Source organism: Cryptomeria japonica, chromosome 9 (genome assembly GCF_030272615.1).
Source record: "Cryptomeria japonica chromosome 9, Sugi_1.0, whole genome shotgun sequence".
Classification (NCBI taxonomy): domain Eukaryota; kingdom Viridiplantae; phylum Streptophyta; class Pinopsida; order Cupressales; family Cupressaceae; genus Cryptomeria; species Cryptomeria japonica.
In genome coordinates this window covers 472,206,204-472,218,396 of record NC_081413.1, presented here as the reverse complement: position 1 = coordinate 472,218,396, position 12,193 = coordinate 472,206,204, and the positions used below count along the sequence as shown (strand labels likewise).

The following is a 12,193-nucleotide window of genomic DNA, read 5'->3' as shown; positions in this document are numbered from 1 at the left end:
GTCGCAACGCGTAAGGCAAATATAAGGAATTCGAAATTTAAAAACCCTCATACCGCCGAAGTTCGCAATTTGGGGGATGAAGATGTGAAGTTTAAAAGTCTACAAAAATCCTCATACCGCCGAAGTTCACGATTTGGAGGATGAAACAGCGAAGTGTCTGAAGTTTTAAAGTTCCCTCATTCCGCCGAAGTTAAGGTAAAATCGCGTGAGAGAGGATCGCGTAAGGTTTGAAAGGTGGAGCCAGAAAGCACAATTTGCATCCAAGGTAAAAACGCTGACATTAACCCTTCCAAACATTCAAGTTCAATTACCATTTTGTCCAAGGTGAAAAATCGCTAAGTCTAAAACTCAAAATTGCAAATTCTTTTCAAACCGCAGCCGCGAAAATTGGAATTAGAAAGTTAACCGTTGGAATTCAAAATTGCAGACTCTCCCATTTAAAATTTGCAGAACTATCCATCCGTTCTTGCATGACAAATCGGGCAATTTCTCGCTGTCCATTTTCACCAGGTAAGTACGCTTTGTCTCTCTCAATCATCTGAAATATTTACAAATTGGATGGATGTCTGTGCAAAAAATTGATTAAAATGCTTAAATCTTCAAAATTCGCATCTTTTTTCTGCTTGTAAGGCGTCATGCAAAGCAGTTGAAATCAGAACTTACTCCTAAGAATCAGCTAGAAAATGCATTTTCAAACTTAGGAAAGTTTCTCAAGCTTTGTCCATTTTGAAAATTAATCCCGAAAATGCTTAAGTATAAATTCGCGATCAAAAGCTTCATAAATACTTTGGTTTAAATCAATCAAGCTTTTAGCTAGCAATATCACGTTGTTTCCAATTCAATTTTTTGAGTTAGTCCTTGAACACTGGTATATTCTCTATCTAACCCGCCTTACTTCTTTTATATTGCCTCGTAATCTGCATCCGGCTGTGCAGGATAAATGCCTAAATCGGCGATGAAATCATCAAAGACGCCCGCTATAGCCAAGACATCGCAAGCATCCAAATTAGATATCACTTGCCGAGTCGAAAGGATGAAGTACCAATATCAAAGAGGGGGATTGAGGGAGTCAAAAGTTCAGAGTGTCTGGGACAATGTCGGTGATACTGACCTAGGCCATATCGATATCCAAAATTTCAAGATTCGAGTCTTCTCCCCTTACGCCTATGGCAGGCCCAGACAAATGGTGGAAAGTGGCATCGCCCAAGCAGCGGGATTTCCTCCAACAGTGCAAAATTGAGTTAGTGGTAGAAGCTGCCCGAAATTACTAGCCAGGTTCCAGATTGGTGCTCCTTGAGAACATGACCCTTGCCAACTTCACTCTTAAGGCCATTGGTGATGCATTTAACATTCCCTTTCCAAACAACCCTATAACAACAACTATGGACGAAGCACAGGGGGTGTATGATATGAATCCCGCCAAGTGCAGAACACTAATGAACGAAGAGTGGTACAAGGAGAGAAGACCTCCAAGCGTCAGAATTGGGAAAAAAAACCAAGAAGTGACTTTCACAATGAGCATGGGGATATGGTCACATTGCTCAGCAGGGTTATGGGACTTCCTAAATCCAACTACTTTAAAGAGTGGATGTTTTATTTCACAGAGCAAGTCTTCACTGGGAAGTCCAAGTTTGACTGGGCCCAGATTATAAGCGACAACATCCACACTCAGCTATTGAATCAGCCGAGCTGGGTAACCAAATTGAGGAAGGAGAGATTCCATCCATTCAGGGGATCAAAGTGCGTGAACCTACCCAATAGAGCCGCCATGAATTGCTACTCCATAATACTACCAAAGATGACTCTACCATTAAAGGAGAGCAAAGGACAGATGAGACCCGTGAGCTTGAAAGGACTGAAAAGCAACCATCACACGAAGGCACCAGACAATTGTTCAGTGAAGTGGGAGAAAATTCAGCTGCAAGCAAGGAACTTGACACCTCCTCCACCCCTCCGATAACGGAACAACTGCAAATTTGTGATGAGTCGGCTGAAAACATCAAAGAACGGAGTGCAAATTTAACCATAGCATCAGCCAAGGCTGTACCTCAAGAATGGTTAATTGCCAGAGCCCAGCGCAAGGCCACCACCAAATCACCTATCGATTTGGAGGACATCTTCTCACGCATAGACCAAGCTAAAGCTAAGGGGAAGAAAAGACCCAAGGCATATTCTAGAATGACTAAAGATGAGCAAAGAAACCGCACTCTTCACATTGCCAGCCCGTTTGTAGACAAGCCAGCAGATCAGATTACACTGGCAGATTATAGCATCACGATTGTCCCCATCGGACGAGCCACTAAGGAACAGGAAAAGAAGGAATTCAAGGATTCAGTACAGAACATGCTCAGGCAACTTGAAGAGATAACAGCTGAAAAGGACATGTATCGGGCTCGTGCTGAGCAAGCCGAGGGATACATCGATCAACTCCTGAGACCTTTACACGATACTTCCGAATCCCACATGCCCCCGGCAGCCTTGGCATAGAGGACCATTACAGAATTTGAAGGAGTACTGGATACTGCAAAGGCCGTCAAGGAATGGATTCAAAGTCTCAAGGAGAAGGGGGAGCTAATCATTAAGGATGTAAAGAAAATGGCCCACCACCGGGAAATCGTTGTGGTCAAATTGTACGAGATGAAGCGGGAATGCCTCATAATTCATGAAGCCGTTACTACAACTCTTCCCCTCGTGACGGCTCTCTTCTGGACCCATCCGCAAATTCCTACATTGTCTGACATCTTGGACCCCCACGACGTCAACATTTTTAAAGAATGGTACTGGACTATCAGCATGAAGAATGACACAAAGGCCACCATTAACAAAGAGCAAGAGACATTAAAAAAAATTCTGGGAAACACAAGGGACCTTGGTGGAGTAATCCTCCGATCCATGGTTTTGGGTTGGCAAAATAGTCTGTCTAATCCTGTAATCCATCCAGACTGGGAGGATAGATTAAAAATAGACAAGGTCGCCTACTCTACAGAGGACCTAGATTTTGCTAGTAAATTACACTCTGATATCTTGAGTTTTGAGGCTAATCGGTCCAACTAGCAGGACAGTTTGAAACAGATAGATCATTATCTGGAAAGCATGTAGTATAAAATTCATCATCCCCCTATGCCTCACTTCGGTTTGTTGTTCTAGTTGTGCATTAGGTTCCAGAGGTATGTTCGCGAGGAACGTGTAGCAAGTCGAGACCTTTGGCAAGAATATTTGCATGGAGAGGATCAATTCCTGGTAAAAGGGTATGAAACTGGAAAAGAAAAAGTACTTTTTCCTTTTAAATCTTGAAAGTGCACTTTTTGGCCAAAGGGTCATGTTTGACTTCCAAGTCAACTAAATGTAAAACTTTATGTGTATGCACCTTTTGGATTATTTTGGATAAGTTCTAATTACCTTTTTGCCTAGTTATTACTCCCTTTGGGGTTGTTGTTGATATTTGCCTCCCATTTATGGGTATGGGTTGCCATGTTTTATGGATGAATCTGGACCACTTGTTTAGATTAAATCTTGGCCATTCATCCATTTTTTAAGCCTATTTAAGGGACTGGTTTTCCCTTATTTTTGTAAGAAGTTCTTGGATTGTTGCTGAAGCTCTGGCGAAATTTACAAAATTTAATGCAAAGTTAAGACTGTTTCAAATTTCCTTGTGAGTGCATGGTCTCCTTCTTCATTAATTTAGAATTTTTTCGTCATGTTTCTTTCCTTTATATAGCATTTTCAGATAAATATCTGATAGAATCCTCGCTGTTCACACCATTAGGGAATGGCTGATTGTCTTTCCTTCCGCATGGTTCATCTGAACCTTTCATATGCTTAGTTCGGTTATTGAATGCTCATTGAATGAATGTTAAAGTTCTGATGTTGTATTTGATAGCATGAAAATTCAATTTTCCCTTGAAGATCGCACTAGATTGATGCAAGTATTGTACTTAAATGGCTGGTAATGCTTAGTCTAGTTATTTGGAGGTGTCTGTCTGTTTACTGAATTTGTTATCTTAGTTAAAATTTATATTTTTTGTATCTCTCTCTCTCTCCCTATCCCTCCTTTTTCCCTTTTTTTACCAAGAAAATCTGCAGTCCTGCTGAAAATAGTATCGACCCGACTAACACCATTTCATAAGAAAGACCATTAAAATTCTAGGGAACTTATCCAGCAATTACCTATCTTACAGTAAGTCCCCTTGTGTTTCCAGCAAAAACACATCAAACCACTGAGCAATCCCGCAGTCAAGACCTAACAAACGAAACCTTGAGGTTGTCCCCTTTGATCAAACGTAGAAAATAGCACTAGGGATTTCCTTATCTCAAGAGAGGATAGGATACTCAGCAAGTTTATTCTATTCTGCGTTGGCCGTATGGAGTTTGCAGCAATGCGATTTCAGACACGTCAACAGATTGTAATCTCTTATCCCACTGAAAAGTGGAAGAGGCTAGCTTGCCGCCTACATCTAATACATTGTAATTCAGTCCTCCCGATGCATAAGCGGTCGAGTGATGTTGGTTGTAATGGTCCTCCCGCTGCATAAGTGGTTGAGTTGAGTAATTTGTAATTCAGTCCTCCAGCTGAAATATTGCGGTAGAGTGATTTGTGTCTGCAGTATTGTTTGCTTGGCTAGTTCACCGCCACTTCCTTGCTTTCCTGCTAGATAAGCGGAAGGCGTTGGCTTTATGCCCAGTTTTGTATTTGCTTTATCATTTCCAACAGATTTGTGAGCTAAAGAACCCCTTATCACCGTATGCTCTCACCTTCCCACATTGGGCACTTGGTGATCAGAAAGTGGAAGGGCTGCATTTTCAGCAAGCTTTGAGATTATGTTTTCTAACCTTAACGGGTTATGTGCTGATTGGTAATTCTTATTGCACTTAAAAACAAACAAAAAATTATCCGGGATATTACAACGGTCTTGGTAGGTACAATTTGGAAAATTTTGAATAATGATGTCTGTAAATGGGAGCTTATTCCTAGATTTGCAGCTAGAGAGGGCCTAGGAGGTTATAGAGGCGATTAGGATTCTACTCTCCTCTCTTTGTTGCTGATTTTACATACCTTTTTAAAGTTTTAATATAAAGGGTGCTACCCTAGGTAGCAATTTGCCTATATATATATATATATATATATATATATATACCCTACAACAACCAAATATGTCACAAACATTGCCAAAAACAATAATACCTTGTTTATATAAGGAATAAAGAATAAGCTTGTCCATTTCTTTAAACCAAGAATTTGCATTTGATATTAGAAACAGTGGCCATGGTCCACATAATATGATTTGTTCAAGTAACATTTGCCAGCTCATAATTTGGAAAAATAATAATTGCCAAGAACAACAGTACCTTGTTTACATAATGAATAAGCTTGTCCATTTCTTTAAACCAAGATTTTGCATATTGATATTGGAAATCAGTGCCCATGGTCCACATGATATGATTTGTGCGAGTAACATTTGCCTGATAATTTTTTGGAAAAATAATAATTAGAATAAGAAGCAATCACTAAATCCATATTGTCCTTGACAAAACAATCATTTATGTATTGGAATAAAAATGAATGTCAACACTAATTTGAATTGAAAGGATCATTATCCTAATTTGAAATTTTGAATTCAAATCCACTAATAAACTATATTAGTTTTAAATCATTAAAAATGAGATCTTGAGCAACGAAAGGTTTGAGATACCTGTATTATTGCTGCATTCACAAAATCATTAACTCGTTCTTGAACATTGTAATCAAAAAGTAGGGGATCATCCTACAGTTTATAGTATGTAAGATATTAGTAATTGAAGACTCTTAGTAATCCTATTAACAAGTTTTAAAAGATAAACCTGAACAGGAATTGATGATTCTTCATTCACATCAAAGTAGAAACCATCAGGAGGACCATAGCCCTCAGGAAATATAGATGTGAAAATCTGTAATAGACAAAATGTCAACCCATGATTCAAAAATTCCAATATATTCCCACTAAATAAGCTATGAAGAGAATCCATTAAATATAAAACATATAACAGCTACAAACATAACGAAAAATTAGTAAATCAGTCCACATAAATTCCATTTGGCTTAGAATAAAGGAGAAGAAAAGACACATAATGGTGAGATGACCCCCCAAGAAAATCTAGTTAGTCACAAAAGTAGCCACCATTTAGATAAAAGACAAAATTATACACCATAAACTATCTCCCAAATGAAAAAATACTTAAAATGGTTGGATGAAATTATACGTAGGGGAAAAATCATTGATCATATAAATTGATTTTGAAACACAAAAAATTACTTCAGCTATCTAATTTAAGTTTGTATTTATGCTTATTGATTGTTGAACTTACCTCTCAGATAAATGTGAGAGATTTGAGAGTTTTAAATATACACCAAATCATACCAAGAGGAAGGAATCTTCTAATTAGATCCAAATTTGCAAAATTGAAGGCAAGTAACCTACAAGAACACTCAAGAAAAATTCAAAATTGTGATTTCTAAAGAAAAGGTGACTTGAAAAAAATGAAATTATAGTAATTATTTGCCTGAAAGGGGAAACTGTCTACCTCAAAAAGGCCTTACGAAGTTATTTCTACAGCTTCACACTCATGCAGGAAGCTATCTAAATGTTACAAGTTTTCTTAGAGAATTCCTTTAACTATAAGCATGCTAGAAAATAATGAAGTGCAGTTTATTTCATTTAGGGAAATTATCAAATGATGAACTACAAGTATGGGTAGATCTGCTATAAAATTGCATCTAACAATATAATAAGAAAGAGGAAACTGTTGACCATATCTTTAGTCATGTCCCCTTTTTGGACCAACTATACATAGTTACAATACTCACAAAGTCTTGGCAAAACTAGGCGAGTCCCAAGGCAGGTCGCCTCTACTGAGGCCAGGTGAACCTGGACTTGGACTTAGACGAGTCTGGCCGGGTCTTAGCAGACTTGCCGAGTCTGCCAGACTCAGCAGACTTGTAGAGTCTCGAGCCCTAGACTATGCTGCCCAGCAAGGTTAAGAAAAGCCAAAAAAAATTTATAGTTCATAGTTTATAGAAAAATAACTCCCGACGCATGATAAAATAATAAAACCCCGCAAGAGGTATTGCCTCTTGACCCCATCTTGGGGGTGCTGCCCCCAAACCCCCGTTAAATAATTTGGGGGGAAACTATGCCGATAAAAGGGAAAATTTAACCTTCGAGTCTGATTAGACTCCATATAACAACATAGAGCAATTCTTTTTGGTTTTACGAACAAATTAAGATCTGCACTGCTCATTTGTCTGCAACATTCTTCACTTCCAGAGACATTCCTTCTCACACGATATTGGATACTAACTGTGCCATGTCCCCTCTTTAGTTTGTCTAGTAGAGACATGTGAGTTAGCCTATTATGGGGGTCTCGTAGTCTGGCAATGGTGGATAGAGACTCACACAGGGTATTCAATATCCGGAGTTGGTGTTTCAGGCAGGTTATGGGCCGTTGGGAGCAGTTCCTTGATTTTAGGGAGATTCCCTGCTTTTTAGGAGGTTGTGGCAGTTTCCATATTTGAGGTTCCACGAGACCATACCATGGTTACAGTTTCAGGAAGATTGGGTGTGTTTCCTAGTTTCTAGGAGCATCCCTGGATTTTATGGATGGGACTGCCAGTTGGCCCATCTTGTCCGACATCAGTCACAGATAGGTGACAAAGTCAAATTCATGTTTGGTTGGTTATTTTGGGCTATTATTGGATCTATGGAAATATTTTAATATATTTAAATATTTCCTAAGTTAGCAATTAAATAAATTAAAATAAGGCTATGTATATAGCCATTTCGGAGTAATAAGGGGTTTTTGGCTTCATCTGGTTTGATATGCCTATGTGTTATAGCTCGTTGGAAAGGTCTTGAACATTGCTACATGATTCTCACCTCCCAGAGTCTTTTTGGATGCTTGAAGCTATTTATTCACAATAAAGTGATATTTTTCTATAGTTTGACGCCATAATTGGGAAAGTGTCACTTTAATTATAAAGCGCAAGCTTTATTATTCTTTATGGTTCGACTTGCAAAGGGAAATGAGTTATAAGGAGATGAAAACCTAATTGATAGTATCTTTGATCATTTTGAAACTTACGAATTTGGGAATTGCTCTGGAAGAGTGATTTTGGTCTGGGACGCAAACCCCAGGTCTGAGCTTGTTGGGACGTAGCCCTCAGCAGGAGTTGACAGTGGATTTATCCAGGATTGCACAGAGATTGTCAGAGGTAGAAGACACATCTTCTTGACCTGAAGATTCAGCGTGCATATTGGGGGTTTCAATAGGGCGGCTAGTCTATTTCAACTGGCACGTGATTTGCAGCAGCTTCCACGCCTCCTTTGCAACCACGCCTTGTTTGTATGTTGGCTTGAAGGGTTGTATTCAGCTTATTTGGTCTTCCTTGTTCGTTGCCAGTAATATTCCTCCATCTGGCTTCAATCCAGATTGAGAACAGCTCCAAATAAATGTATGGATTCTTGCTGAATACAAAACTAGGTTATTTGCCTGGTATGATTTGCAGTACTTTCAGATTGCTTAAGTGTTCTTACATATGAACATTGTTTACTGTTTTATTTCACAGTTGTTGCTCTTTATCAATTACTTTACTTATAACATCAAAACCCAAAAAGAAACAATCCCTTTCTGCAACTTCTGTCTATTCTATAAGATCCCCGGAAAATTACAAAAATATAGTATGTTTAATTAAGAATTTACAGCAGCAACAGCAAAAGGATCCATTTGGGATCTTTCAATGGTATCAGAGCTATTTGCCTGCCAGCCTGTGGGGTTAAGCTTTCTTTTTTCTATGCATCCGAGAAGAAGTGACATATACAGATATTATACCCACAGAAGAGCTCAGTACAAGCATGAGTGTGGAAGAGAACAGGAACCTATTATGGCAGATGAACAAGTGGGCGTCGGAGTAAATCAGGCTGAGGAAGACAGACAAGAGAGAGAGAGCTGATGAGGACCCTCATCACTACCCAACCCAGGATTGTCAAGACCTTAGAGAGAATACAAGTTACCCTCGAGCGGTTGGAAGTGGATAGACACAGAGGCAGACGGAGTAGATCAATGTCTGTGGCTGGAAGCCAACATAGTCATGGATCTCATACATCAGCTGGGAGCTCTCATCATTCCCCTAGGCGTGAGAGACATCATACACCAGTTAGGGATAGACCATTACTTCCTCGGTTTATACCAGGTGAGCAGCCGGTACAGGTAGAGCCACCAGAGGTGGAACTTTAGGATTGAGTCAGGGCGGCTACAGATGAGTGGAGAGCCCTACCCCCAGAGGTTAGGGATGTTTTTCCTTTTCCTCAATATTGTGCACAGCGTAGAGATACCGCCAGGTTCAGAGGAGACGGGGTTATAGGCCTCAGCAGCAGAACTATGACCTCAGTAGAGCTACTGGGAAGATCACATTGGCTACATTTGATGGAACTAGTGGTACGAGTGCACGAGCATGGGTGCACAAGCTGGATATATATCTATCACTGAGACCCATGCCTGAGCGTGATGCTATTCAATTTGTTGTCTTGCATTTAGATGGGGTTGCCTATGACTGGTGGCACCACAGGTTGGTCACCCAGAACCGCGCCATGGTCCACTCCTGTGCAGAGTTCACTGAGCGCCTCATTTGTAGGTTTGACCGTAGGGACACAGAGCTCTATTACAAGGAGTTGGCACATCTGAGACAGACTGGGCATGCAAAGGCGTATGTTAATGAGTTCCAGCGTATTGCAGTTATGGTACCTGATATGCCTCAGAGGCGCAGTGTAATTTTATTCATTAAGGGACTACAGGACAGGCTTAAGGGATGGGTACGTGCTTTCAAGCCAGCCACTCTCAAGGAAGCCATAGATGTGACATTGAGACTCGACACCACTCCTACTTCTTTCAGACAGATAAGAAGCCGTTTAGGGACTCACGGCCTCCACAGAAGGCCAATACCTCACAGTTTAGAGATGGACAGACAGCTAGACCTCCCAGGATGGACCAGGAGAAACAAAATGATCTAAGAAGGAGGAAACTATGCTTCTCCTGCAAAGAGCCTTGGGAGCACGGGCACCGTTGTATGGGCAATGGCAAGGTTCATTTGATTGAGGTAATATCCGAGTTTGGGGATGAGGAGATACCAGACACTGACACTAAAGACAGTACGGAGGAGACTAGGCAGGAGCAGCCGCAGTTGGAGATAGACATCCCTGAGCCATTGGCGGCAGCCAAAGTGACTATGGCCACCCTTTCCAGTTATCCTAGATTTCATGCCTTTCGGTTGAAAGGTACAGTGCAAGGCCAGCGAGTCATGAGCTTAATAGATACAGGGGCCATGCACAACTTTATTGATCAGAAGTTAGTTGAGAGGTGTGGGTTACAGTCTGAGGTGTTTGATGGTTTTGGAGTGAAGGTTGCGGATGGTGCAGTTTTGGGCTGTACTAAGCGGATTCCACAACTTAGCATTCAGATGGGGGATTATACCTTAACAAATGACTTCTATGTGCTACCCTTGGAGGACTATGATGTGGTTTTGGGCATGCAGTGGTTACAAGGTATTGGGAGATATATTATTGATCACCATCGCATGTAGTTAGAGTTCTTGTCTGGAGGGAAGAAGGTCATTTTGAGGGCAGCTTTAGATGGTGGGCCTAAAGAGGTGTCTTCGCGTAGGATGGAGTCTATCATCAGACATGATGATGTGATTTGGGCTACATGTTGTTTTGTGAAGTCCAAGACACCTACACCTCAGGATGGCAGGACATTTCATGTTGATATTCAGTTGATTATGGACCAGCATGGCAAAGTTTTTGGTGACATACCTCCTTGTGTACCTCCGGATAGAGGGTTTGAGCATGGGATAGAGATGGAGGACAAAGCTAAGCCAGTAATTACCACTCCATATCGTCATCCTAGAGCATATAAGGATGAGATTGAGAAGACTATTCATGAGCTGTTGGACATGGGCTTCATTCGCCCTAGCTCTAGTCCCTTTGCTTCTTTTGTGGTGCTTGTGAAGAAGAAGGATGGGACACTGCGGATGTGTATAGATTACAGGGCATTGAACAAGAAGACAATCAAGAACAAATATCCTATTCCATGCATTGATGAGTTGTTGGATGAGCTTCATGGAGCCATCTACTTCTCCAAGATTGATCTTTGTTCGGGCTATCATCAGATTCGTGTACGAGCTGAGGACGTACACAAGACTGCCTTCCGCTGTCATTATGGGCATTATGAGTTCTTGGTGATGCCTTTTGGCCTTACCAATGCACTGGCTACTTTTCAGTCATGCATGAACCATATCTTCAACAAGCAGTTGAGGAAATCGGTTCTAGTATTTTTTGATGATATATTGATTTACAACCATACATGGGAGGATCATATCAGGCACCTTGAGGAGGTACTTAGCATTATGGAGAGTCAGTCTCTATTTGCTAAGTTGTCCAAATGTGAATTTGGACTTACAAAGATCTTATATTTGGGGCAAGTGGATGAGGAGAAGATTCAGGCAATCCGAGATTGGCCCTCCCCCAGGAATATCATCGAGTTACGTGGATTCCTTGGCTTATGTGCTTATTACAGGAGGTTCGTGAGAGGTTTTTCACAGTTAGCAGCACCTTTGACCGATCTCACGAAGAAGGGGGCTTTCAGATGGACAGAACAGGCACAAGGGGTCTTTGACAGACTCAAGGAGGTTATGAGCACTTGTTCGATCTTGGCACTCCCTGACTTCTCGTAGCCATTTGTACTTGAGTGTGATGCTTCAGGCGTGGGCATAGGGGCGGTTTTGATGCAAAACATACATAATGAGAGGTTGTATTCTACATATGATAATGAGAGGTTGTATTCTACATATGATAAGGAAATGTTGGCTATTATGCATGCATTAGCCAAATTCAAACAGTATCTTGTTGGCAGCAAATTCGTGGTAAGAACTGACCACAACAGTCTAAAATATTTCCTTGATCAGACAAAGCTCAATGATCGTCAGCAAAAATGGGTAACCAAGATTTAGGCTTATGATTTTGACATCGAATTCATTAAAGGAAAGAACAATACTGTTGCTGATGCACTTTCTAGAAGACCATCACTTGCTGCCCTATGCTCATTAAGTGAGATTTCAACAGATTGGAAGTCTCAACTTTTAGTTGAGTATTCCAAAGATCAGCATGCT

General features: G+C 40.7%; 1 protein-coding gene across 6 annotated transcripts in view; it reads right to left on the bottom strand.

Annotated features, from left to right (window-relative positions):
* The window catches only part of LOC131075948 (alpha-mannosidase), a 318,620-nt gene that overhangs the window by 219,722 nt on the left and 86,705 nt on the right, over positions 1–12,193 (bottom strand). For 5 of the 6 annotated variants that reach the window (XM_058012933.2, XM_058012930.2, XM_058012932.2 and 2 more), the window contains exons 6-8: positions 5,839–5,925; positions 5,691–5,762; positions 5,347–5,460 (exon numbers count right to left, since the gene is read on the bottom strand). In XM_058012933.2, coding sequence (XP_057868916.2) covers positions 5,347–5,460; positions 5,691–5,762; positions 5,839–5,925 — 273 coding nt within the window. The remainder of the gene's footprint in view (positions 1–5,346; positions 5,461–5,690; positions 5,763–5,838; positions 5,926–12,193) is intronic. The other variant, XM_058012931.2, reaches the window with a different exon arrangement.